Raw genomic sequence first — 27473 nt, forward strand, 5'->3', positions numbered from 1 at the left:
CAGCCCCGCGCAGCCCCTCGCCGGGTTACGTCAGCAGGGCTGGATGCGCGTGACGTGGCGGCACGGGGAGGGCTCGGCTCGAAGCGCACGCTGCCTCGGGGCTGAGCCCAGAGGGGCGGCCCCCCCCCGCCCTCCCGCTCCCCGGCCCCCCGCTCGCACGGGCCTTCGCACGTCCAAGGTCACGGCCCCGCTCACCAGCGCTTGCAGGGGCCCGACCCCGCGTCGGCTGCCGCGCGTCCCCCGGCCTCGCTCCCTCGAGGTCCCCGCAGCCCCCGGCTCCTGCACCGAGCCCAACGCGCCCCGCGCCTCCGCCAGCCCCTGCCGCCGCGGCACCGTGGCCTTGCCGGGGGGCTTCTCCGCGGTGCCCCACCGCCCGCCGCAGCAGCAGGCAGCCAGCCGTGCTCTCCGCGGCACTGCACCGGTGCGGGAAAACCGCTGCTGGGAGTCGGGCACCGTCCGCAGAGCGGCGGCTGGGACGAGCGGCTGGGACGAGCAGCCGGGACGGCACGGCTTTCCGGAGGGCGCAGGAGGCTCCGTCGCTCGGCGCGGGGCTGGAGGAGGAGGAGGAGGCTGGCGGAGCCGAGGGCGGGCGAGCGCGGTGCCGCTGCGCTGGGGGCCCTGCTCGTTCCCAAGGGCCGCGGAGCGGGAGCGGGGGCGGCGGAGGGAGCCCCGGTTTGCGGCCGCGGTGCTGCCGGCGGCGTGCGTTATCCGGGCTGCCGGAGAGGAGGGAGGCTGAGCCCGGGGAAGGGCCGAGCGAGGTGCCGCCGGGAAAGCCGGCTGTCTGCGGAGCCTCAGACATGAATGAATAATTCCCCTGGCTGGATGCGTGTGTGTGCGTGTGCGTGTGTGTGTGTGTGCACACGTGCGTGTGCAATTCCTCCCACACAGCAGCCCGGGGAGGAGAGCGGCGGGTAGGTCCTTGCTGGGTTCGTCCCCTGCCTCCCTCCCCGGAGGGGCCTCTCGCAGCTCTCCGAGCCGGTGCCGGGGGGGCCACGGCCCCGAGCCCCGCGCACCCGCGCCGCTCCCCCCTGCCCCATGCCCGCGTCCAGGGCCGGGGCCGGTCCCGGGCGCCCGGGGGGGTCTCGCCTTTGGCTCTGCCCGGCCGCAGCAGGGCACCGCGGGGGGGGCGCAGGCAGGTCCCGCTGCGCACGGGGGCGGGCGGAGGGATGGAGGCAGGGATGGAGGGACGGGGGTGGATGGAGGGAGGGAGGGATGGAGGGACGGGGGTGCTCGGAAGGGCTCCCGCACCCCCCCGGCTTGCAGCGCGCCGGGACCCCGGGCCCGGCCCCGCCGCCGCCTCCCGGAGCCCCGGGCCCGGCCCCGCCGCCTCCCCCGCGCGGCCCGGCAGGAAGGGCGGCGGAAGGGCGTCCGCGGCGACGCTGCCCTCCGCGCTGCGCGGAGCCGCGGCCCCCCGGAGGGGCGGAGAGGCGCGCGGAGGGCCGGGCCGGGGAGGGGACGGGCGGCACCGGCGGCTCTGCCCCCTCCGCTGCCGCCGGGGCTCGGCGGAGCGCGGCCGCCCCTCGCCGCGCCCCCCCGCCGGCAGCCAGAGGCGGGCGCGCAGCCCCGCTCGGCACAGCCGCCGGCAGCCGGGCGCAGCGCGGAGCTCCCGGAGCCCGGTGCGCGGAGCGCGGAGCTCCCGGTGCGCGAAGCCCCCGGAGCGCGGCGCTCCCGGTGCGCGGAGTGCGGAGCCCGGAGCGCGGAGCCCCCGGAGCGCGGAGCCCCCGGAGCCCGGGGCGCGCTGGGCCGCGGGGATGCGGCGGCAGGCGGCGGGGCGCGGTGCCCGGCGCAGCGGCTGACGGCCGCGGCTCCGCGCCGGGCGGAGCGCACACACCTCTCTCTTCCGCAGCGCGCCGCGGACCGCCGGCCTCCTCGCCCGGATTTGGGATCTACCTGGCGGCCCTGGGTTTTTTGGGGGGGCTTTTTTCCACCTCCCCCACCCCCCGCCACGCCTTTTATCTTTCTGGTTTTTACGCACGTGGAGGAACTCTTGGATTTACTAACATGATCTTGGCAAACGCCTTCTGCATCGTCCTCTTTGTAGGTGAGTGGCCCGGGCGGGGTGCCCGCGGTGGGGGCAGGCGGCGGTGGTCGCCCCGAGGCAGAGGACGGGGACGGAGGAGAGGGGACACGTCCTTCCCCGTGCCCGGGCGGCGACGGGGCTGTGCGGGCTGGAGAGAGCGAGCCGCGCTCCTCCGAGGCGGCTGTTGTGCTCCGGGCAGCCGGGCTCTCCTTCTGGATCGGGAGAGGGATAAGGCGAGGCAACGTAAGCCAGGATTTTAACTAGGGGCAACTTTATTTACCTTTCCTTTATCAAATTTAAGATGAGGGGAAAAACCCCAGCCGCCCCCCCGGGAAGCCCCCCCCATGGCACCGCACGGACAGGCCAGTGGCGGGGACGGCAGCATGCCGGGGTGACTGCTCTGCCGGGCCACATCGCTGTCCAAGGGTGCACGCAGGGAGCAGCCTCCATCCTGTGGCAGAAAAGCCCTGTGTGTCTTTGATCCCCCTCTCCGTGTCCGCCTGCGTGGGTGTGCGTTTCGGAGGCTGTCACCCCTGGTTCGCTCCCCCCGCGACTCCCGGCACCCTCCGTCCGTGGCTGCTGTGGCTCCCGGCTCCCCCGCTCCTGCTCGTGGCTCGGCATGGAGAATCGGTTCAGAAAGTTGAGCTAATTGCGTGTGTGTGTGCAGGGAATTGCTGTCCCCTCTGTTGCAATTCCAGTGCATGCTGCTTGAGATCATGTGTGAGTTATTTAGGAGCGTGTCTCTGCCGGGAAGAAAGCTGAGCATTTCTAGGGCAGCCTGCTACAGAGACGGGGAAGGTGCGGCAGAAACGGGGGGAAGGAGAGAAGTCAGAGATTGTGGTGGATGTGGGGTGAAGAGCAAGCGAAGGAGGAAGGTCCCTTTTTTCCTCCTGCAAGGCAGGCAGCGCTCCTCGGGACACGTATGACTCTGCCTCGGTCATGTGCCATGGCATGTTCCAGGCGCGGTGACAGCAGCGCCCGCGTCTCGCCGGCTCTCGTGTGCGTGTGCGTGCATGTGCGTGCGAGCGTGCGAGCGTGCGAGCCGGAGCACACTGCAGCAGCGAGTGCCCGGGAGAAACTCCGCTGAGCTCGCCTCGGCGCGAGGCGCGCAGCCCGGGCTGCGAGGACGGGAGGGAAGGCACAGGGCTCGGCTGGGGAGACCGGGAGGTTGGGAGAGCAAATCCCCCCCCCGGGGCGTCGAGCGGTGCGGGGACTGCGTTGGCAGAGCCGGGGTGGGGGCCGGCAGAGGACCCCCCCGTGCGCAGCATGCTCAGCCGGTCCCTGGGTGAGGGGGATGATGAAATGCTCTTCCTCTCCGTCGCTCCCGAGCACAACCCTGCCTGCGCTTTAAGCTTGCTTGCAAGGGAGGGAGTGTCCTGGGGGAGGCAGGCAGCGGGGCGGCTGTTCCCGGGCAGGAGGCTGCTGCACGGGGGGGGGGGGGGGGGGGGGGGGGGGGAGGGGGGGGTTGGGCATCCCGCTGGGCAGTGACGGCAGCCTCCAAGGGACGAGCAGCCCCCGGCGCCGGCGAGGCTCCCTCGCCAGCCGCTCCGTGGGGTGTGGGCCTGCCCCCCGGGCGCTGGGCCCCTCCTCGGGGCATCGTCCTTGTCCCCGACCCGCAGCAGCCGGGGAACCGCCAGCCCTGCCTTCCTGACGCCTCTGCCTCGCTGGGGGACCTCTCCCAGCCAGGCTGCGAGGACAGGGACCGGCGGGATGCTCCACCCCGGGAAGCCGAGCCGCGGCCCGTTCGCCCGGGTAGAGGAGGGCGCATGAAAGCAGGAGCCTCCGGCGCTGCTTCGCCCTGCGCCTCCAGGGCTGCCCGGGAGGGCGTGCGGGATCCAGGCAGGGGCTGCTCCCCCCGCGAGAGGAGCTGCCAAGCGCTGAGCCGTCACTGCCAGGAGCGCTCACCCCTCGCCGGGCCTTCGGGGATGGGGTCCTGGACAACCTCCTCCCGGTGCTTCCTGAGCCAGGGCCCCTCGCGCGGCCGCTGAGGCGGCCCAGCTCTCCCAGCCTGGGCTCTTCTTCCCGAGGAGCCAAAAAAGCCCTTTTGGTTGGGATAAAGCAACCGCTACCGCAGAGGCGAGGCTGGGAGGCTGCATGGGCCTGAGCAATGCTTTTGAGGCGAGCTGTGAGGATAAATATTTACTGCTAAAGCCGCCAGTGTCCAGAGGTCTCTGGCAGGACCAGCAGAAGGAAGCGTATATTACCGCTAGCAAAGAGAAGAGGCGACAGAGCCTGGCGCTGCTGCGGGGAGCCGCGGGAGCGAGAGCAAAGCGGGCCATCGCGTTGTTCGCTGGCGGATTGTCAGCAGCTTGTGCATCTGTCTGCAAATCCTGGCTGTGCTTGACACCCCGGGGACTGCTGGGGATTAGGTTTAAATTCTCTGCAGATGTTTTATTGATAGGAGTTCAGGGAGTGTGCGCTTGCGAGGCAATTTCTTCGGGTAGAGGAAAAACATCCCAGCCTGCCCCCCCGTCCAAACTCCCCGCCTTGCACCTCTGCCAGGGGCTCTGGGGCGCGTTGCCCGGCTCCGTGGCCCAGAGGAGAGGAGGGTCCCGGCAAGACCCCTGCGTGGGGCTGAGTGCCTCCTGCATGCGGGGGACTGGGCGGGCTGCGACCGCGGAAGGGCCAGGATCCGCCCTGCGCCGCGCTGAGCCCGGGAAGGGAGGCGGCGGCGGCCGTGCCCAAGCCCGGTGCTGGAGGCCGGGGCTGCGCCTGGGCTCCGGTGGCTGGATTTACCGTTGCGCATCCCGCCCTGGCCCGAGCGCCTGCCGTGCTGCGGGGACGCCGGCGCCCTGCGCGAGGATGCTGCTCCGCAGGCTCCAGCCTCCCTGTGCCGTTTGGGAAGGATGTGCAAAGAGGCTTCCCGGCATCACCCGGAGAAGGCAAAACTGGAGCTGAGATCTGGGTCTGCCCAGGCTTGGGACTATCACGCGAAGGGATCTGCTGCCAGGCTCAACGAGGACGGAGGAGACGTGGGATGCTGGGGAGCTGTGGATGCTCTTCCTTTCTACCCCAAAACTTAATCCACCTCCTGGTGAAGAGCTTCGTTTCCACCCTGGGGCCCCCGTGTCTCCTGTGCGTCCAGGCTGTGAGGAGCGTGCCTGCACCCTTCGTGGATCCTGCTGCCTCCCGTGTGGAATATAATCCTGAAAGGGCCTTCGCCAGGGAGCTCGCGGCCCAAAATTGGATGTAACGTGGGCGGAGGGGCTCTGCGCCTGGTCCCGGTTATCTGGACACCCCTCAGACCTCTCTGTTTGTTTGGGGGCATCGGCTGAAAACCGGGAGGGCAGGATCTACTCCCCGGCCCGGATGCAAGCGGTGGATGTGTCTGCACCCAGGTCGCTGAGGCCGGGCGCCCCCGGAGCGTCCCCTCGCCTCCCCCACGCACCCGGCGTGTCCCTCCCGGCGAGGCGGGCGCTGGCCCGTGGGGTGGGGGCCAGCCCCGGGCCGGGCCGTGCAGGACGGAGGCAGGTGGCCGGGGCGAAGCGGCCCCGGGGCCCGGTGGCACCCGGCGTGGTGGAGGGGACGGGGGTGGCCGGTGTCACATGCCTCTAGGTGTCACTGTCGCCCTGCCGTACCCAGCCGAGTGGCCGCGGCGGGGAAGCGGGACGGTGCCGGCGGCCTCGGCCAGGCTGACATCGCCGGTCTGGCGCTTGGCATGGCGCAGCGGAGCGGACGGCGACGGCGACGGGGACGGGGATGGGGACGGACGTGGGAAGCGCTTCTCGCGGCACGGGCGGCAGCGCGGCGGGGGGCAACCGCTCGTCCTGGCCCCCCGCGCGGGCGGGCGGGCGCGGGGATGCACGCGGAAGCGGGAGCTGCCATCCCCGTCCCTCGCCCTCCGGGGCGGCGGGAGCGGAGCATCCCGGGGACGTGCCGTGGGGCCCGCTCTGCGCCCCTCTTCTGGGGGCTTCCCCGGGATGGGGGGCTCGGCGGGGCACGCGCAGCCCGTCCCTGCCCCTGCGCCCGGTGACGGGACGGGGCAGCGGCCTTGCCTGCAGTCCGACTTGGCGAGAAGCTGTTTCGGAAAGCAAAAGAAAATGCTGAAAGGATAGAGAGAAAGTGAGAGCGCGGCAGTGCCTGCTGGGAAGCGGAGGGATGGAGCGGCTGCCAAGGCGGGGTGCGAGGAGAGGGTGCGGGAAGGCGGCGGCCGTGCACGGCGGGCGCGGGGCGAGCTCAAGGGGGGGCTGGCCTGGAGGCATGCAAGAAGAGAGCTGGGGGAAGAGTGTGTACCGAGCTGCATCCAATCCGCAGCCTGGCCAAGCTCAAGCGCTAAAAACCATGAGTCAGATGCCCTAAAAAATCCTGTGGTGGGCCTGAAAATGAGGAGATACAAAATGAAAACAGAACAGCAGCGCGCAGCGGGAGTTTGGGCTGGCCGCCTCTTTTCCTTGAGTCGTGAGAGGTCACGTGTGGAAGCTCTTCTCCCCAAGCACCAGCGCTGGAAACATGCTGGGCTTGTTTATTGGCGTGTTTGGTTTTAATAAGAAACGTAGAGTCCCGTGTCAGCACGTGACCCCGGGAGCCGAGGCCGCTCGTTAACCCTGCACCGTCCTCTGCTCCGCGGGGGATCGCGGCGGCGGCGGTGGCACGAGGCGTCCTCCCGGGCGGGCGTCCCGCGGGTGACGGAGGAGCTGGGCTGCCCTGTGGCATCGCTGTGGCTTTTTCAGGCCACCAGCTGAGTTTAGCCATCTTTCCGCCCCCGTCAAGAGCCGCTGCCCCAGGAGCGGTGGGAGGAGGCTCTCGGCCGCCGGGGCAGCCTGGGGTGGCTGCGACGTGCGCTCGGCGGTGCAGCCGAGGGGCCGAGGGATTCACCAGCGTCTGCAGCCGCAGGCACGGTCCGGCCCGCGATTCTGCACACGGGGCCCCGGGGCGGGAGGTAGCGGGTTGCTTGGTCGCGGGGCACGGGTCCGCCCTGCCCGGCCTCACCGCTCTCTGCCCTTGTCCCCCTTCCCCTGCCCCGGTGCAGATGAGCTGCTCCGCTGCCGGGCGGGCCCGTCCTCGCTGCCGGGCCCGGAGCCGCCGGGCTGGCGGGCGCCCGTGGACTGCGCGCGGGCCAACGAGCTGTGCGCCGCCGAGCCCAGCTGCAGCTCCCGCTACCGCACGCTGCGGCAGTGCCTGGCCGGCCGCGACAGGAACACCATGCTGGCCAACAAGGAGTGCCAGGCGGCCCTCGAGGTGCTGCAGGGGAGCCCGCTCTACGACTGCCGCTGCAAGCGGGGCATGAAGAAGGAGCTTCAGTGCCTTCAGATCTACTGGAGCATACACCTGGGGCTGACCGAAGGTACGGCGTGGGGCGGCGCGGCCGGCCGGTCCGCGGGGCTGCGGCGGGGTGGCCGCGGGGACGGAGGATGCCGGCGGCAGGGCGGTCTGGCTCTGCCCGGCAGCCCCACGCGTTGCATGCACGCCCCACGGGAAAGCGGCCGGCACAGCCTTGTCCTGGGGGAGCCGTGCCCCCGCACCGAGGGCCCGGAGCGGCGTGCGGGCTGCGAGCTCGCGTGCAGCTCGTCTCGGAGGGCTGCCCCGCGCTCCCGCCCCGTGCAGCGCCCGCGTCCTGTGCGCTGATCCCAGCGGCGTGCGCAGCTGCGGGCTGGGAGCCGGCTCCCCGGGGACCGCGGGTCGCAGGGGTGTCATTCCCATGTTTGCAGGCTGTTTCCCACTCCGGTGGGAAAGGAAAGGCTGGGAAGAGGGGGGACATCTCTGCAGCTGCTTTGAAACAAGGGCAGCTGCTCCAGGTCCTCATGTGTCACTAATGCTAGAGGAAAAAGGGGCTTTTTCCTGTGGTTTTGGGCAAGTCCCTTCTCTCCTCTTCCCGTTTTAGAGGCACTAAAGTGCTCTGAGATCAACAGAGAATGAGGACAGGAGGGTGCTTTCGAGGGCATCCAGCCCTGGCCCTGGGCCTGGTGCTTCTGGTGGTCCCAAATCCGGTACCGAGGTCTCTGCAGCAGCTCAGGAAGGGAGCTGGGAGACTGTGGGAGCCTTAGGTGCTGCAGGGGCCGTCCCGGCCCTTCCTCTGCTGGGGCCGGTGGGCCGGGGGCGGCAGGGGCGGCTCGGTGGGACCTCGGCTTGCAGAACCCTGACGCGAGGGTGGGACGGAGTGATTGCAGGCTGGTGAAGGAGTAAATCAGAGGCTGGAGCAGTGTCAGTAATTGCAATTGGATTTTGCCAGCCTGGGCTGGTCTGTTCTTGAAGGCAGGATCATCTGGTGCTGGGGAGGCGGCGGGTCCATCTCTGCCCCTCTGCAGGCGCATCGCTGGGCCAGGCCTGCGACCGCCGCTGGCACCAAGAGCGTTGGCAGCTTGGCTCCATTTCAAGCGTCGATTTGGGCCCTTAGCAGTGCCTGCTGCTCTGCTCTTCCATGGCCCTGGCTTAAAGCCAGCTCCTTTAGCGGGAGGCTGGGGCTGCAGTTCATTTCACAGCTCCGCTGCGGAGCCTCCATCCCCGGCACGAGGGCAGAGGCGGCTCCGCGGCGGACGCGGGTCCCTGACCTCCCGTGCCAGCTCGGGCTAAAGCGGGGGGAAGGCTGCGGTGGGTCTGCCGGTGGCTGGACGCGCGTGGAGCTGCCCGGTGCACTGCCCGGGGGCGACCCGCAGGAATCGCCCCCAAATCTGGGTCGGCTCCCCGGCTAGCCAGCCGGAAAACCAGCCCAGGGCAGGACTCGCTGCTTAATTGCTCTTGGCCCCTCGTTAGCAGCCTTCATTCAGCGATTTCAAAGGGCTCTGCAAACATGAATGAGGGAAGCTTTACTGCCTGCTGGGGACTCCAGGACCCATACTGGGAGGAAGAGGAGGAGGAGGAGGTGGTGGGAAGAGGAGTGAATTTACCTGGTCTGAAGGAGAGGGAGAAGCTTAGGGGAGATGCTGTGGTTCACAGCATAAGAGCTGCGAGGAGCCCGAGGTGTAGCCTGCCCTACCCCGCAGTAAGGATCCGGAGCCCGGCCGCCCCGGCTGCCCTCCGTCCAGCCCCTCGGCTGCGGGAGCCAGGCGGTCCCGGCCATTAGGGAGGGCTGCTTTCACTCCAGTGCTGCTCCTGGAGGTTAATTGCATCTCAGCTAGCTCAAGAAAAGTCCACTGCCCTTTTAATGCTCGGTAATTTTCCTAGCCAGCAGCAGGGTTCAGCTAGTATTTAATTATTTATTGCATCGGCAAAGCAATATACCGGGAGGTTACAGTGTTTCCTAAATGCACTTTAATAAAGGTGCTATTTGTCATCAGAGCATTAGGAAACCCGGCAAGGCAAATGGGGCTGGCTTGAAAGGGAACTTTGCAAGCTGCCCGGAGCGTATTTCCTTCCCCGCGACCGGCACGGGCAGGCAGCCCCCGGCCCTGCCGCTGCTCCCACGTAACGTTGCCTCTGGTGCCACCAGCTATTCCCACCTCCGAGATCTCCTGCCCCAGCCAGGGCCGGAGACCCCCGACGCCCCGGCGAAAGGGCTGCCGCAGACCGGGCTGGGAGCCCCCGTGTCCCCGGCTGGAGATCCCGTGGCCTCGGCAGTGCCACTGGGCGGAGGAGAGGCTGCTCCAGAGATCCCTCATCCCTTTTCTCCTAGAAATCCCATTGCTCCCCGTTTTTAAAGCTGTTAGAGACAGCTGAATCCCGTGCCCAGCTGGGGGGTCCCTGGCCAGGCCCGGTCGTGGGGACCGCTCAGGCTCCGCACTTCCAAATTTCCAGGGAACGGTGCTGAGGAGCAGCTGGGGCTGGAGCAAGCGCTCCCTCACTGCTCCCCGCCTCTTAATGAGCTTGTTTTCCAGCACAAGGCTTCAAGTGGCTCCTTAATTACCAGGGATAAATGCTGCTGCCTTGGGCTAATAATATCTTGGTAGAGCAAATGTGGGCCAGAGCGGGGTAGCGGGCTGCAGGGCCGCGGCGCGCAGCCTCCTCCGCTGTCCCGGCTCCAGCCCCTTCCTCGCGCTGGGGACGCGGCGGCGGGCGCGGGAGCCCCCTCGCCCGGGGCAGCCCGATACCCCGGGGCAGCGCGGCGGGCAGACCCCGTCGTAGCGGGAGTGCCGTGACGCTAACACGGCGAGGCCATCCAGCCAGGCCTGCGTTCCTCCACGTCACGGGAATGATCATGGAAATAGTGCTGTTTTTCCAAAGTGCATCAGAGGCAGAACAGGGCAGAAAGCGATTTTTACCGTGCTCTTTTAAGCAGAGCCTTTCCTCACACCAAAAAAAAAAAAAAAAAAAGAAAAAATCCAGGGTTGAGTCAAGACCCTGAAACTTTCAGCTTGCAGCTGGCCCGAGCTCTCCGGCAGCATCCACAAAACATTGACCTTTTGAATCTAAATCCACCAAACTATTAGAAGCCAGTTTGAGCGCAGCCCGTGCCAAGTCCAACTCAAACAAGCTGAGTTAGTGGAAGGATCCAGACGTCAGCGAGCCAGCACGAACCTGCCCTCGCGGGCTGCCAGCCCGGCTTGCACTGAGTCAGCCGTGCGGAGGAAAGCTCGAAAACCTCCCAGCCAGCAAGAACGAAACCCGAGCTGCTCAGAAATGGGCTTTTTTTCTTTTTTTTCCTCTCTTTTTTTCTTTGCAGGATATGGTTTAAAAGCCTGTATCATTTTTCAATTCCTGAATTGGAAATTCCCATGCGGGGGGGTCGCGGGTATCCTGGCCGCAGCAGCCTGGGGCCGCGAGGGAGGGGATGGAGAGGGACGGGGACCTGGGATCGGCCGTCCCCGGACCAGCTCGAGGAGGGAGCCGAAGCCTCTGTGGGGGCTGCGGTTATTTGCTGTGGTCTTTTAATTTGCTTTTTCTTCCCTTCTCTTTCTTTCCTCCCACTAGGAGAAGAATTTTATGAAGCTTCCCCCTATGAGCCGGTCACCTCTCGTCTCTCTGATATATTCAGACTTGCTTCAATTTTCTCAGGTAATAAAAGCAACATGCTTCCGCCGGTTTATCTTCACCCGCCTGTGAATATAAAGCTGCTCCGGAGCTCGCTGGGAGTGCAACCTGCGTCTCCCACCCCCGCAGCCTGCTCCTGCCCCCCAGCTCCGCTTCGGCCCCCTTTAAATCTCTTCCGCCCGTTTCCTCTCCCGTCTCTTGGACATGATGCCTCGAGCATCCTGCCCTGGCAGCACCCTGCCTCCTCCGGCGGGCTGCCGAAGCGGGGCGATGGGGAGCGATTTTGGGGACGGGTTGGCAAAGCAGGACTTTGGGACAGATCCTCCCTGTTTCAGGCCATCCCGGAGGGATCAGGCCCTCCAGGAGGGCGGTGGGGAGCAGAGGAGCCGGGCCGGGGCTGGCGCATGCTGGGAGCCCCCGACACAGCAGCGCTGCAGGCAGCAGGCTCTTCCCCGGGCTGCAGTCGTTTTCCCCAGGTTGTGGTTTAGGTTTTTCCCTTTTGGACTCAGCTGCCTCCAGACACGGGAAAATAACGATTTGATAAAGTGGGCTGGAGAGCTTGTAATTCCCTCGTTTGTCTTGCTGACACGGCAGCCGCGTTGCCTTGCCCAGCCGAGTGTCACCTCCATTAAGCGAAGGAAGACGCTTCGATGCAGCCCGCGCTGCAGCTGGGGACCGGGGCAAGCGGGGACGCAGGGCCGGCGTGCCCGTGCCCGTGTCCGTGCCCAGGCAGCGGGACTCTGGGGATGGGAGCAGAAACCGGCAGAGAAAGTCGTGGGCAATAGGTGCGTGGGCTGCGCCCCGGGAGGTGGGATAGCGGCACGGCCCCGCGGCCGTTCGGAGCATCGCTGCCTCGACCTCCTCCTCCTCCGGGGCCCGAACTCCACCGCGGTCCGACAGCAACTCTTTTTTGCCATCTATTTCCATGACAACCCTCAGTGCTGCTGTCCCTCTCCTCCCTCCACTGATCCAAATTAGGTCAGGCAGTGCCTTGCCTTCTTCCCGCTCTTCCTCCTCTTAACCCGTTCCCCGAAAGCCGCCCGGCGCTGCCTGGTTTTGGGGGGTCCTTTGGTTCCCCTCGCCGCCTCGCGGCACTGCGACTTGCTGCTCGGCTCCGGCGGCGCCGGCGCTGCTTTTTGCACCCCTGCCGCTGCCCTTCTCCGCCGGTGCCCGGGCGGCTCCAGCGAGCGTGACGGGAGCGCGGGCAGCGAGCCCCCCCGGGAGCCCCCTCCCAACCCCGAGCCCAAAGCACATGAGCTGTTACCGTTGTTTCTCGATAACGAGGCTGAGCCGGAGCGCCGTTAATTGCCTGTGGGCATAGCAGAGGGATTACATTACCTTTCCAGAAAAAGGGGCCGCGTAAGCGAGGGGGGAGGCGATGCACCCGCGTGTGCGCCGGGCTCCGATTGCGAGCCCAGGGCAGCTGGCAGTGCCGGCAGCAAGCGCGCCGGTCCCCCGCGTTTCGGGCCGAGCCCGGAGCAGCCGGGCCAGTCCGGGGGCTGAGCTGGAGCCTCTCCCGGGTGCCCGGCACGTGCCGGAGCCGCGCGGCTCTGCCGGCTCCGTCCCCTCTCCGCCCTGCTGCCAAACCAGCCCCCTTTGCCCGGGGCACCGCGGAGCTGCCATGTGCATCCTCGCCGCCCCGCGCCTGCCCCCGGCCATCCCTGTCCCCGTGCCACACCGCGAGGGACAGCCGGTCCTGCCGCGTCCGTCCCCCGGCGCTCGCTCGAGATGCCCCGGCTCCTCGGCCCCGGTTCTTTCTCGCCTCATGAAATTTTCATGCCTGCGCTTTATTAATGAGCTCCCCAGCAGCCCTGCGCTTCCGAGCGGCGGCTCTATTAAGATGCAGCCGGGTCCCCGCAGGTCTCGGGCAGGGCGGGCGCGGAGGCTCGCGAGGATTAGGCAGTAAGCCGGCGCTTTGCAGAGCCGCGCTCCCGCGGGCACACCGAGCTGCCGCCAGCCACCGCGGGGCACGGGCAGGAGCAGCGGCTGGACAAGGCAGCAGGAGAGCCGTGACCTGCCCAAAACGCATTTTTCCCCTTTTATTCCTCTGCCATTGGAGTGATGAGCTGCCTCGGTGCTCAGCCCGTGGCTGCAGGGACACTGCGGTCCCACCGAGGCAGGGGGAAGGCAGCTGCTGCCTGTCCCGTCGGCGGACCGGGTGGACAAGGAGCTGCGGGTCCCCAAAGGACTTGTCTTCCCCTCCGCCTCCGCCCTCGCGGCACCGATCCCGGCAGGCTCGTGCTGCATTCGCATGAGGAGCAGGGAGCAGGGTTTCTTCCCCCGGCTCGGCGTGCCTTAGCGCTCCCATCATCCTTTAACTCAAACATCTCTTTTAGCTCAAATGACCTTCTTGCACTATTTTTCAAGACAGATCTACTTATAAATCATATATCATAAGAAGTATTCACTTTACGTATGTCTTATCGAGCGCCCCGTCCCTGCTGCCGTGGCAGATCTCCACGTGGTGCATTAATCACGCGGATGACACGTCTGGCATTTAGAGGGCTTCCTCCGAGCGGCTCTGCTCCGGCGGCCGTGGGGCCGGTCCCGCGGTGCTGCCGGGGGCTCGCGCACCGGGACAGAGTGGCACGGAGGGGGCTGGTGGTCCGCGGTGCCCCAGACCCCCTTCCCTTGCGGGGCCGGGGGGAGCCGGGCCGGGGGCACCTTCCCGCAGGTGGTTCAGGATGGCAAAGCGAGGAGGGGACGATGCTCCCGCACGCAGCTGCTTGCCGTTTGCTGATTACCGGGGCCGGCGACTATTTCTGTGAGGAAACCCTCCTCCCTGCCCCCATTTGTCTTTGCCAGGGGAAACCAGGGAACAGTGGAAGAATCCGAGAAATTGGTTGGGGTTGCAGAGGAGAGGAAATTAGGGAAGAAATTACTGGTGCAATCAGGTGACTTTTAAAATAGCACCTGGCTTGCCAAGGGCAATTCATCATTTTGACAAAAAAAAGAAAAAAAATCGGTGCTTGTTCCCGTGCAGCAGTTTGGTCCGTTTGCCCACGTGTGGTGTGTGCCGATGGCCGGGATTCCCGGCGTGGGCGCTGGGATCCATGGCTCAGGGCAAGGAGAGGCTGCCGGGAGCATCCCCCATCCCGGCACCGGGATGCTCCGCGGTGACCTGCTTTCCGGGGAGCCCCGGGAGGCGATGCGGCGGCCCCGCGCAGCACAACACATTATTCCGCTTTGCATCGGGCTGAATAATTAATAATTATTCCTTGAATAATTGACTAGGAAAAATATTGCAAATTCATGGCATAAATTAATGGCCCCCGGCCGGCGCTCACCCCTTCTCCGCCCGCTCCCCGGCAGGAACGGACCCCACCGCCAACTCCAAAAGCAACCACTGCCTCGACGCGGCCAAAGCCTGCAACCTGAACGACAACTGCAAGCGGCTGCGCTCCGGCTACATCTCCACCTGCAGCAAGGAGGTCTCGGCGGCCGAGCACTGCAGCCGCCGCAAGTGCCACAAGGCGCTGCGGCAGTTCTTCGACCGCGTGCCCAGCGAGTACACCTACCGCCTGCTCTTCTGCTCCTGCAAGGACCAGGCCTGCGCCGAGCGCCGGCGCCAGACCATCGTCCCCTCCTGCTCCTACGAGGACAAGGAGAAACCCAACTGCCTGGACCTGCGCGGCATGTGCCGGACGGACCACCTCTGCCGGTAAGGGCTGCGCGGCGCCGGGCGCTCCGCGCGTCTCTCCGCGGCGGGGAGACCTGCGGGTCGCGGGGGGGATTGGGGGCTGCTCCGTGGCGGGGTCGCGGTCCTCTCGCTGCATGACCCCAGCGGAGGTATACCAGTTGCCCCGGCGCGGCGTGCTCTCTGCCGCGGGTCTCCTGGTACCAGGACTGCGTTTGGTACGGCACAAAGTGGTGCAGCGGTGGGTTTTTCCAGGACCGTGTGATTTCCAAGGGCTGGCATCGCCGGCTGCGTTTCCCTGGGCGCCGCTTGCTTTGCTGCCGCTGCCCCGAGGCTGCAAGGGAGCGATGCCCGCCGATAGCGTTCCTGCCCGGAGGAAGCGGCCTTTCCCCTGGACCTGCCACAGGGTCCCCGGGGCAGCACCGCCGTCTCCCTCCCCACCTGGGAATGGGCTCGGCCCGGTCTCGGCGAGCCCTGGGGGAACCAGGGCACCAGGGGCATCGCGGCCCTGCCAGCGGTGACATCCCTCGGCGCGCGCAGCATCCCTAGCAGCGACTTCATCGCTGGCGAAAGCAGCGTTTTCCCCGTGGCGGTGCGAAGTCAAGGGAGATCAGGTTTTTGCTCCGTTATGAAACTCATTATTCACATGGCAGAAAAAATAAAACCCTGTCACCCTCCAGGGGCCGGATCAGCCTCATAAAGGATTTGTTCCCTACGAGGAGGAGGGTCTCTCTGCCGTCAAGGTGACGGAGGTTCCCGGAGCCTGGTGGCGAAATAAATAAAGAGCAGCTCCGGGTCCTCCGCTCACTGCGAGCGAGCGTGTTTGCGATGTGGGAATGTGGCTTTTTATCAAAAAGCAATACAATAAGCCAACATCTATGAATAAAAGATACCAGAGCTGCGCTGAGTTGCAGCCAAATTAATGGCAGCACCTCTGCGTCAGCGGCCCGACGCTGGCTCGTGCGCTGAGTGCCGGGGCTGCCCCCGGCTCGCGGAGGGGACTGACCCGCGTCAGCAGCGTGTTGCCAGGCCGCGGAGCGGTAATTATAAGCCTATTCCAGCATGAAATGAAATTCCGCCTGGCGGAGGTGGAGCGGCAGGAGGGTGGGGGCGTGTGGCATCCGCCCCCGCGCAGGGACGTGCGCTCGCCCGGCTGCTCCGCGCTCGGAGTACGGCTCCCGGCAGCAGCGTGTCCCGGAGGAGGCCGGGGGTGGCAATGCCTCCCGTCGCGGGGCGGCTGCAGCTGCGGGAGTATGTGAAAGCGGTGCCTTATCCGCAGGCGAGCGGTGCCCAGCACCCGGGAAAAATCTTCCAGGTTTTTCCCTTGCTGAGGCTGCCGTGCACGCGAGGAGGGTCTGACTTTCTCCTCCCTGGTGCTGGGGATGGCAATGGCCCCGGCAGAGCCTGCAGCAGGCAGCCTGCGTGTGTGCAGGGACTTCGCTATACGCGTAGAGATGAGCTTTATCGCTGCCCTGCCCGCTGCTCCGTCCTTCCCTCCGGCTCTGCCTGGAGGAGCCTCCTGTCCGTGCGCGTCGTTCTCCGGAGGTGATGGATCCTCTGCATCCAGCCAAGCCCGGCGCCGCGGGGTTTCACAGGGCTTCGCAGGGCTGCGACGTCCGGGCAGCTCCAAGGCTCCGAGGTGCCCTGTGTTTCGGAGGGGTCTGGCCTGGTGCAGAGTCCCGCTCCGCGGATGCCGTGCTGCGGATCCGGTGCCCGCACACGCGGCATCCCCTCTCGCTGCACGGCTCCGTGCTCGCTCTGCGGGAGGATGGCACGTCAGCCTGCCCGTCACGGCGAGGGCCTCTCCCTTGTCTCCGAGGCCCCGTGCACTTATACATAACAAAGCATTGGCAGAAAGCCACCGCTGAGGCTGTAATCCCAGCTCTGGGTGCTGGGAAGGGGTATAAATAGAGCGGGCGGTCTGTCCTCAGCCGCCCCTCGGCGGGATGCCCCTCGGCGGGATGCCCGCGCTTATCCGTCCGGCATCGTGACTGACGCTCGTCTCCCTTATCGGTGTCTGCGCCTGGCAAGGCCGATTGAGCTCGGAAGCAGATCAGCAGCTGAGCGGTGACAGCAGAGCAGATAACGCTCCCGCACCGGGCTGGGAGCGTAATTAAGCCTCCCGGCTGGACGCCTAACGAAAGGTGAGGGGCTCCGCGCCGGGAGAGCCCGCCACGGGGGGGTTTCTGCCGCGGCCTTGCCGCCGCGGGTGCAGGCGGATACAGATCGAGGCAAAAGGGCGGCGAGGAGCTGGAGGATGCTCCCTGCCCCGTGCGCCCGGCCGGCTGGGTGGGAGAGGCTCGAAGGGCGGTGGAGAGCCGGGAAGAGCGGGAGATGCTGGATGGGGAGCAGGTTGGTGCCGCCGGACAGAAGTGGCTGTGCTCATGAAGGGCCGTTCCTGCAAGGAGCTTGCTTGGTTTTCTGCTTGCTTTGCTCCCACCCCCAAATGGAAAGAGGCAGAGGATCTGGGGGGGGGGGGTGTTAATTCATGTATTTACTTTTGCTTGGCTGAAGACTTGCCACCGAGGTCCAGCAAGCAAAACAACCGCTGGGAGCTTTCATGGCTTTCTGCCGCCGCTCTCCGGCTGCGCGGGGCTGGCTATTAAGCGGCCGTCAAATGCCAGCCGCTGCCCCATCAATAGTCATAAAGTTGGGGAGGTAAAAGCCATCAGTTTTTCATTACAGCTGAAAGCAGCTCTGCAGAGAGCTACTCGGAGTGCTTCGGAGGGAGGTGGGTTAACTCGCGGGGGGCCGCGAGCGCCAGCCTCTGCCCCTCCGCCCCGCCGGAGCAGGAGCCCCGGGGACGTGCCGGGGTTTTTCCAGCCTCCTGGCAGCAGCTCCCTGCGCTGAAATCCCAGGCAGGCTATGGGTGAAGGAGGTTAAATGGTCTCGGCCTATTCCCTACGGAGACACTGCGTGATGTAATATCATATTGCCTTTTTTTCTTATCTAATGCATTTCTTTGACACCACTTGGACAGAAGGTTTGGGGAGGGGAGGGGGCTGCCTGGAGGAAAGGTGACTCTTGGTAGCTCGAAACCCTCCTGCTCTTCCTCCCTGTTTCTGAGGCCTTTAAAAAGCCCCCGAGAGACTCGCTGTCCCCAGCCCTGACCCTTTCTGCAACTCCCAGCCGTGCGACCGGGGAGCAATCAGGCACAGAGCGGTGCAATTTGTGAAGCTTTTCATGCCGGGAAGCTTTTCCCGGCACAACAGAGGACTGACGAACTCCCCGAGCTTTGTGTCTGATTGCAACGGACAGGTTTTAGCTCCCAGAATATAAAAACCTTTTGCAAAACACTAACCTCAGCTAAGGGGAAAAGGAAGGAAAGGGGAGAAAAGAGCTGATTTCAGCAGCTGCAGTTTGCTGTATTTTTCATCTTGCATCAGCAAGTCAGGAACACAAATAATCTGCTCTTATATGCTTCGCTGATGCTGGTGCTGAAGAATTTCCCAGCCTCCGCTGGCTGCTGTTCCTCAGCACCCAAAGGCAGGGCAATGTTTCATTTGCTTGAGTTTTCTCCCCCCTTTTTCATGTATTTCGGGCAGTGTTTGTGGCTGGGGGGGGGGGGGGGGCAGTTCTTGCCCAGCTGCTCGCTGGGCCCCGTGGTCCCCTGCATCTCTGCGTGCATCGGTGACGTCCCTTTCCCATGAGCGGACCCCGGGCTGGTGACCAGCTTTTTTGGCTAGCGCGTGGCCCGCGCACGAGAAAGGCAGCGGGGAGGGGAAGCTTTGCTCCATCACCCGAAACCCGAGGGTTGCGGGGAGGCATCCTTGGCCCAAAACGGGCCCGTTTGGTGCTGGGACAGGGAGCGGGGCTCCTAGGCTGGGGTGGCCGAGGGGTGTGCGAGGCCGGGAGCAGGTCCCTCCCGGCTCCGTAGCGATTAAACGCAAAACATGGGAGCAAAACCCTGTTTTCGCTTAACCCACGTCCTTGCCTTTGCACCCTTCGAGCACCGGCAAAGGGCCATTTGTAGTGGATGTTGCCTTGATAAACAGCAGCGCCGCGGCTCAGCTTTCTCATTACGCCCCGTAATGAGAGCGGCGCGGAGGAGCAGCTCAGCCGTCCGCACGCTCGTCTGGGAAGAGCAGGGAGCAGAGGGAGAAATTGCCCCTGGATTTCGAGGCGGCTGTGCAGGCAGGGAAAGCCTCCGGATCGGCCCAAAACTTGCAAATCTGCAAGGTTTGGTGGCTTTTGCTTCCCGCGGAAGCAGAGGGGAAGGCGCACGAGCCGTGGGCCGGCACCAGCCCGCCGAGGCAGCTGGGCACGGGGCTCTGGCTACCTTGCTCAAGGCTAACCACACTCTTAACACAGTAATAAGTCAATCTGCACTGAATAATTAAATAGAGAGCCTTCATAAGTATTGACTTAATGTGACAGCAAGTCTATACTGACTCAGGGTTTGCTTATGTAAACACAATCTCTTGTTTGGCTTAGTTAGCAGTTCAATGAAATAGAACAGTCCTTCAATTAAAATCAAATGATGCGTGCGCTTAATTCTTCCCTTCTCTTCCCGGTAATGATAGGTCTGAGCACAGACGAGAGGATAAGAAAGTCTTTCAACTGCTCTTATCCACGATGAATCAAAATGCAGCGTCCTAAAAATACATATGGATAACTAAACTTCCTCATTAACGGCTCCTAACTTAGCAGTCGGTCTGTTGTCTCTTTGTCCTCGTTTTCTTTCTCTTGCTGCTCTTGATATCTAGCTTGGGGTTTCTCCTTTGCATCTCTGTTTCTCTGTCCTTTTGCCTTTTCCCTTCCCGCGTTCCTGGGCGAGGGCAGTTTGGGGGAAGAAAGCAGCCCCCGGTTGGCCTTCCAGTCTCTTTTCCCCACTGCATTTTCAGATAAATCTCCCGCTGGCCGGGGGTGCTCGCTGGGAGCCCCGGCTTCGCAATGCCTGGCCACGCTGCTCTCGTCATTTAAGGCTATATATCTATATTTTAACCTCAGCACCTCGCAGCTTTGGAAACGCTCATCCGCAGAGCATGTGTGTGGGAGGAGGATGCCCGGCGAGCTGGGGTTTCCGTCTCGTGCTGAGCTTTGCCCGTCGTCGCAGCTCCTCGAGCATCCGCGGCGGGGGCCGGGGGGGAGGCGCCTTTCCCAGCCGCCTCCCGACGCTCGTGTCTATTAAAGCCATTTTTCCTCGGTCCCTGCAAATTGCCTGTGAAAATACACGTCTTGAGTAATCTCCGCATCTTGGATGTTTTCTGCATGAAATATTCAGGAGCCTGATGCCGTTTGCTTTGATGGTACCGAGTTATCAGCAGCGCTGGCTTGGACTTCGCGCGGTGCCCGGTGATGGGAGCAATTAGCACCCAATTAGGCACCTTGCATCTGTTCTGGGGAGTTCCTGCCTTCGAAATTGCAATGAAGCAACGAGCGAAAAAGCAATCAAAAAATGCTCCGCTGTGCCTCCCGCCCGTCCTGGCTGCCCCTCCGACACCGAGCGCAGCTTCTGGATGACGTCATCAAAGCGAAACTGCTCGGCAAACCCTGACTTGGAAATCCAGCGCTTGGCTGGGCTCAGGACGGGATGTATTTTTCTTAATCCCCTTTTACTCCTTTTCCTTTTTTTCCTTTTCCTGGAGACCTCTCAGGAAGGTGCTGGGCTGGCAGCGGGCGCTGCGCTCCGACTCCCATGCCGCGTCCCGGCGGCCGTGCGGCTCTTCCCGAGCAGCGCTGCGGGTCCGAGCCCGGGCCCACCTGCTGCTGGAGCGGCCGCTTGGCACCGGTGCCGCCGGTTTCCGCCGCTATGGACTTGGCTCCGTCTCCTGTTCGCCCGGGCGCTTAAGAGCAGGGATCTGCGAAGCTCTGGGCCGGTTCCAGGGAGGTTTATTCCTGGCAGCGAGAGCCTCTCCCAGTGCCGGCGAGCTCCTTGCAAGCAGCGGAAAGAGTGACATCTGGCTTGGATATTCGGGAAGGATTACCAGCTGGCTTGTCATGTAGCATGAAAAGAAGAACACTTGCCTTGGAGGATGCTGCGAGCCAGGAGCGGGGCCCCGGGGAGCCGCGCGGCGGATTTGCACGGCGCTCCGCGATGAACTTGCTGCTCTTAGGAGACTCGACGTGCCTTCGCCTCCGATTCGGGGAGAGGGAAACACCGTCGGGAGCTTCGTCCATCTCCCGCGGCAGGGAGGAGGAGGAGGAGGAGCGCGCAGATGCCTGCCTGCGCGGGGAGGGCAGAGGGAAACGGAGCTCCGCATTTGCCTCCCTCCCTCCCGAGGGCTGCCGAGCTTTCCGCGCTGCGGGAATAGTTTTCTCCCAGTCTCACACTTTCCATGGGGAGAGAAAAGGATTGTGGTTTTCCCCCCTCCTGAAAACCCTGCCGTGCCATCGCCTCCCCGGGAAGCGCGGCGGGGCCGGCGCGCTCCCCCTCGTCGTCTGCCAGGCGCGGGGAGGTGCGAAGCTGGGAGCTGGCGAGTAACGTGCAAAGAAAAACCCATCTCGTCTCTGCTGCTCGCACCTCCCGCCCGCTTTGCTGGGGCATCGAAGCGCTGCCGCGAGCCGCCCCGGGCTGCTGCCCGGCCGAGGGGCCCCGGCACCCCGCGAGCAGCCGCCTCTCGGATGCTCGGCTGCAGAGCTGCCCGTGAAACCCCCTTTTTTCTGCATTTGGGGCTTTCCGCAGCCTGTGCCGGGGCGATGCCGTCCCGGGGGCCCTGGGTCTTGGGGCCGGGCTGCTGCCTGCAGCACCGCTGCTCATTAGCCGGCTGCATTGCTGCTTCTCGTTAGCGGGTGGCGTTGGGAGCGAGGTGGCACGTGAGCCCCGTCGTCCCCTCCCGGGCGCTCGGGTGCCCCAGAAGAGGAGGCCGACCTTGCCCTGGAAATCCGCCGTCTGCCGGGAGCTTGCAAGTGGGTCAGGCAGCTGCTGCCAGCGGAAAGTCATCTCAGCGGCACCGCCGGCAGGCAGGAGCGAGCGTGCCCGGCACCACCGGCCTTGGAAAGTGGCCAAAGGAGGGTAGAAAGAACAGCGAGGAGGTTTCCAGCTTGCCGAAGCCCTCGGTAGCCTGGGACCTCGTATGCGTTGTGATGGAAAGTCCTGGATAAACGTGGGGCATCACTGCGGGTCCCTGCTACCTCACTCCATCACTGCTTCGTTTGTTTCTCCGTCTAATTTGATCAAAACCTTCTGAAAACAAATCATTCCTATTTAAAAAAATAAGTCTCTACCCTTCATTTTCATCAATTCTTATGGCTTTAGGCTGGCGCTGTTGTGTGATTCAATCACTGGTGGGACAAAAATGACATTTAATTAACAAGGAAGGGAAAGGAAGCTAAAGAAAATGAAGTATGGCTTTTTTTCCCTATATAAAGCGTGAAAAAAGGAGCCTAGGAGACTTTCTGTTGCAAAAGGCCGGGTCTCATCCGCCGTGTCGGCAGCTTGGCCACATCGCAGCAATTCCTCCGTGTGATTGAGATGGAGCCCGGGCCACAGTTCAGCTTTGTGTCTATTCATTTAATGACTGAGTCAATCTGGAAAACAGATACCCATCCGTCTGTGTGCCTGGTCCATCTGTCCATCCACCCGTGCCCTTCTGCGGCCCTCTTATTTCTTCACCTTTCCCTGGATGTGATCCCGCCCATCCCAAGGAAATCCCCCCAAAGCGTTGTGTGCAAAAACGTGTAATGCAGTGCCGTGATGTGGTTTCCGTGATTTCGATGCTGCATCAGCCGTGTTGCCGATGTGCCCTGGAAAGGGGCTCCGCTGCCCCTCGTGCCCCTCTTCCCGGGCTCCTCCCGGCCCGGCTTCTCCGGAGGCGGAGGGCAGCCGGCTCCCGGCGTCTCCGTGCGGCTTCGTTGCCTTTCTCCTTTTTCAGCTGAAAAGCAGCAAAATGCAGCCCTCAACCTCTGGCATTTTAATTGCACGCTGAGCTGCAACGGTTCAGGGGGAGATAAAAACAAGCAGTGAAATTTTAGTCATGCAGCGGTGCCAGGAGCAGCGCGGTGTGCCGGTGCTCCCGGGCAGACCGCGCTCCCGTGTCGGAGACGTGCCCGGCTCCGGGGACAACGGGCTGCAGCTCCCGCGCCGTGAGATCTCATTTAGATCCCCGCTCGCGCTCCCATTTATCCTCCCCTGTCTGTTTTTTTTTTTTCCCCCAAACTCTGCTGCTTTCCTCCCGCCGAGTTTCTCCGTTTCGCGGAAGGAGGCAAACGCAACCCGCCGCCCCAGCTCGGGCCCCTCTCGCTCTTGTTTCCCGGCCCCAGGTCGCGGCTGGCCGACTTCCACGCCAACTGCCAAGCGTCGCCGCAGGCCCCCACCGGCTGCCCCGGGGACAACTTCCAGGCGTGCCTGGGCTCCTACGCCGGGCTCATCGGTGAGTGCCGCCGCGGCGGTGCCGGGGGCCGCCCCCCCACCCGCCCCCCGCCTCACCCCGCCGCTCTCCTCCCCGGCGCAGGCTTCGACGTGACGCCCAACTACGTGGACGCCAGCACCGCCGGCATCACCGTCTCGCCCTGGTGCTCCTGCAAGGGCAGCGGCAACCTGGAGGAGGAGTGCGAGAAGTTCCTGCGCGACTTCACGGAGAACCCCTGCCTCCGTAAGGCTCCCGCCGGCCACGGCACACCAGTTAGCCTCTGTATCCCAATAGCTTAACGAGTCATCCAGCTTACTCATGGGAAGGCTTTGCCATCCGGCCCCCGGCGGGGAGCAGCACCTCTCTGCGCCGAGCGGCTCAGTTAATCATCTCGTGCCGGGATGGGGGGGATGATGCTGGTTTTGCACCCGCAGCCCTCGGCTGTTCCGTCCCCCGGGTGCCGAGGAGCGGGCGACCCCGGCGAAAGCCCTGGCGTTACGGCAAGCCCCGAATAATTTTCTCCCCCCCGGCCAGGAAACGCCATCCAGGCCTTCGGCAACGGCTCGGACGTGAGCCCCTCCGTGAAGAACCCCTCGCCGCCCGTCACCGCGCCGCCCAGGCTGGAGAAGAGCCCGGCCTTGCCCGACGACATCAACGACAGCAACACCATGTACGACACGAGCGTCATCACCACCTGCACCTCCGTCCAGGTAGGGCCCGGCGCGGCGGCGGTTTCGTGGTCTCTCCGGCCGCATCTCGAGGCTGGAAGCACGCAGAGGCTCTCTGAGCCGCGCGGGATGCGCCCGCTCCGCCTGCGGCACGCGGCCGGCAGCACCGTCACCCGGGGCAGCCTCTAGCGAGATGCAGCGTGCCCAAGTAATGACATCTGTCTTCTAGCTACCGCTCTGTGAGATAACCAGCAGCTCGGCTGCGTGCTGCAGCCGGGACCCCGCTCGCCGCAGCGGGAAAAGCAGCGGGATGCTCCGGGGCTGCACCGCGGGAAAGGGCTTCGTCCCGCCGCGTCCCCGTCCCTTGCACTCCGCTTGAGCCGGCGGGGAGTGAAAGGGAGCCGAGATGGAAACAAACCTGGCGGCCCGACCTCGCTTGGCTCCGAGAGGCTGCAGATGCTTCCGTGCCCGTCTCCCACGCTCGGAGGCCTTTCGGGGCCGGACGAGGAGCGGCTCTGGCTATTGCTCTTCTTCCTCCCCCGCAAGCGCTGCTCTCGGAGGCCGCTCTCCCGCCCCGCTCTCCCTCCAGGCTCGTCCTCGCTGGACCCGGGCGGGATGAGCTGCCGCAGCCCCTGCCCGGAGCCCGGTGCTCCCCACGGCCGCCCGGCTCGGCATCGCCTGCTGCGGCCCCGGGGTCAGGCTGCGGCTGGTTCGGAGTAAAAACAACCGTTCACCTTCCATGCGGGTGGGGGAACCTCGGAAAACACGTGTTTTCTTACGTTTCGCTGCGGTGGCAGCGCCCGGCGGCTCAGGCTTCGCTGCCCGGGGGAAGCTCCGCCGGGAGAGCAGCGGGGCTGCGCTTCGCTGGGAGCCGGAGCCGGCGCCGTCCCGGCCCCGGGGCATCGCTGCGGCGGATAAAAGCCCTCGGGGAAACTTGGTGGTCGAAGCTGCTGAAGCCTCGGGGTGCGCCTGCCCTAAGCCTTCCTCCCGCTCTTCCTCCCCAGGAGCACGGACCGAAGCTCAACAGCTCCAAGGAGCAGAGCCTGTGCTACTCCGAGGTGAGTGCGGCGGAGGCACCGGCGCGGGCTGCCGCTCCGGAGCGCGGTGCCGCGTTTCGGGGGGCGAAAGCGTCCCCGGCGGTGCCTAACGCGCGGCTCCCCCCTCTCCCGCAGACCCGGCTGACCACGGACCTCGCGCCCGACCGGGGCACCTTCGTGGAGGAGAGGGCGGCCGGCGGGCGGCACGCGCCGGGCTGGGTGCTGCCGGCCGCCCCGCTGCTGCTGGCGAGGCTGGGGCCGTAGAGCGCGGGGGACGCGGACGCGGCACGGACACTGCTGCCCCCCCCCCCCCCCCGCACGCCGGGGCTCCCGGCCCATCTCCGCCGGGCTCCGCTTCCCGAGGCGCGGAGAGCGCAGGGGCGGCTCGCCTTCCCGGCCGCGGCGCCGAGCCCGGCACAAGGACCCTCGTGGCGCTGGGAAACTTCTGGGTGGTTTTCTTTCCGTTTTTTTTCCTTCTTCCGTCCTTTTCTTCCTCTTTTCGGAGGCGCGTTGGGGGTCTCTTCTACAGCGAGAGTGCGAGGCTCGGGACGGACCCACGCGCCGCGCCGAAAGTGCTCGGAGGCGACCGAAGCTGCGCGCGGAGGCGGAGGGGGGGACGGGGGCGGACGCGGCCCCCGCGGACAGGGACGCTCCTTCGCCCTTCGCATCGCTACTATTATTTTTTCCTTTCCCGTGGTTGGTGACGATTTTGAAGTCAAGGAGAAAAGAAACCGGTGTTCGGACGCCGTAAGGTCCTGCTGTTTCCATAGGGAGGGGCGGGGGGGGGGGTTTTCCTTCGTCCGGTTGGATTTGGGTTGGACAAAAGGGGCCGTCTGCGGCTGGAAACCTCTGTGTTGCTCTCTCCGTTTCCTTTCTCTTATACATACATATACAGTGTATGTATATAGCACTCACCTATACTTACATATATGTATGTATATATATTACCGTATACATATACAGTGTGGCTTTTTTATTTCCTTTTTTCTTTTTTTTTAAAAAAAAGGTCAAATGGCAACAACAAGTAAAAATGTATTATTGTAAAGTTTATTTTTTTTAATAATGTCTATAATGGAAAAAATAAACAGAGAACAAAAAAAAAACCAAGCAAAAAAACCCAAGCAAAAACACTGCAGAGGAGCAAAACCCCTGGGGCCGGGGAACGATGCCTCGGGGCGAGGCCGGGCAGGGTGGCTCGGGAGCCCGGTGCCGCGGTCGCCTGCCGAAACGCACGGATTTGGGTCAGGCTCCGCAGCGTGCCGAGCCGTTGAGCGCTCCCCGACTCGCTCGGGGAGACAAACAAGCGAGCAGACATTTCAAAGGAGCCGACGCATTTCTGTGTGACAGGGTTGGGTTTTTCTTTTTTCATGTGAAATCACTTTGTTTTTGAAAATACCATCCCCTTTTCTTAGCGTTTTTTTCCCCCCAGCCACCTGACAGCGCTTGAAAACAAAATGCAACATTAAAATTTGGGTCACACAAAACATCAAGTTTTACTTGAATGGTTTTTTGAGTCAAACGGAGACGGTTCTTTTTCCGCTTTGCTGCCCGCGCCGGGGAGCAGCCAAACCAGCCCGCGGCTCGGCTCGGCCCGCCGCCGCATTTCGGGATGCTGTGATGGGCTGCAACCTCTCCCGCTGCTCGTCCGGGCTGTTCGCGGGCCTCCCCTGGTCCGAGCGCCCGCAGGGAGAGGCGAGGGGCAGAGCCGCCCCGCTCCCGCCCTCGGCACCGGCGTGCGTGCAGCATCCCGCCCGGCCGCGCTGGCTGGTCCCCCGGCGGGATGCAGGCACCAGCCGCTGCCCCGAGCTGCGCAAGGCAGAGCCCTTCCAGGGGCTGGTGTCCCGAGATGCACCGTCCCGGCACGGTGCCCTCCCGGCCCCCGGCGACATCTCCGCTGCAAGCGCCAGGCCGTTCCTGCAAGGAGGGCGCGATCGGCTTGCGAAGCACGCGGGCGATCGTCCTGCGGGACGCGGCCGAGCTAATGCACCGTGCCGAATCGCTGCCTGTTCTCCCGGCGGGAGCAACACACTCCGTGAAAGGATGTTGCCTGCGTGAAGTGGCCCCGGACGGAGCCGTGCCGGCCCGTGGTCTCCTCCAGAGCCGGGAGACGCCTCCGCGCCGGCAGCCGCTGGCAGCTCGCACGGGCAGGACGTGTTGCGCCCGCAGCCCCATCGCCAGCACCTCCAGCTCTCCTGCGGGGAAATCGTCCCGGCTGCACCACAGAAATGCCGTCACTTGCAGAAAGAAAACACCCGGATTAAGAGCAGCTCGTTTTCCCGCGCGCGAGAGGCAGCTCCTGGCACGCCGGTCTCGGCTTCGGTGCTGCAACCCGCCGCGGCGGCGAGGGCAACCGCGGCAGCCCCGAGAGACGGCTCCAGCGCGCGAGTTGCTTAGAAGCAGCCAGGACGGCACCTTTGCCCTCTACAGCTAATTTGACACCCTCCTTCAGGCTCTAACAAGCGCCGGAGCCTGCGTGTGCGGGCAGGTACCCGCTCCCCCCGCCCCGTTCCCACCTCGGGGCCCTCCCGACACCTCGAGGTTTCCTGCCAGCCGATATTTTTGCCTCATTAACTTTTCTGAGCTGCTTCGCTTTGCAAAAAATGTATTTTTTTTTCCATTGTGCTGTGTTTAATTTTAAAGACGTAATAATAATCTCTTGCACATGTGAGGTGCTTTCCCAGGCCCGGTGCTGGGAAGAGAGGAGGGGAGCCGTGGGCCTGGAGCCGCCGAGGGGTCCAGGGGGCTCAGAGAAGCCTGATCATTTTGTTCATTAAAACAGGGGGGAAAACTAATCGGTTTTGCTCATTCTGGCAGCCGATTGAACAAGGGCTCTGCAGGAAACAGGGTGAATATGCTGAATAAATGCACCCAGATGCACCCGGAGCTGTGGTGCAATGCAGACCGGGGCAGCAGCCGGCTGGAAAACAGCACCTATTCCCCTGAAAAATTTAGGCTTTCCTAGAGCTTTAAAAGCCA

At 64.4% G+C, this 27473-nt stretch overlaps 1 protein-coding gene across 1 annotated transcript; it reads left to right on the forward strand.

The window, feature by feature from the left end:
- The first annotated feature begins 1526 nt into the window (after positions 1 to 1526).
- Positions 1527 to 25983, forward strand: GFRA2 (GDNF family receptor alpha 2). The gene is made up of 9 exons (XM_026122404.2): positions 1527 to 2041; positions 6990 to 7304; positions 10805 to 10888; positions 14177 to 14525; positions 22704 to 22813; positions 22895 to 23035; positions 23327 to 23502; positions 24465 to 24518; positions 24633 to 25983. The coding sequence occupies exons 1-9, from the start codon at positions 2002 to 2004 to the stop codon at positions 24759 to 24761; spliced, it is 1398 nt and encodes a 465-aa protein (XP_025978189.2). The 5' UTR covers positions 1527 to 2001; the 3' UTR covers positions 24762 to 25983.
- The last annotated feature ends 1490 nt before the right edge of the window (positions 25984 to 27473 follow it).

This window comes from Dromaius novaehollandiae, chromosome 26 (assembly GCF_036370855.1).
Source record: "Dromaius novaehollandiae isolate bDroNov1 chromosome 26, bDroNov1.hap1, whole genome shotgun sequence".
NCBI lineage: Eukaryota > Metazoa > Chordata > Aves > Casuariiformes > Dromaiidae > Dromaius > Dromaius novaehollandiae.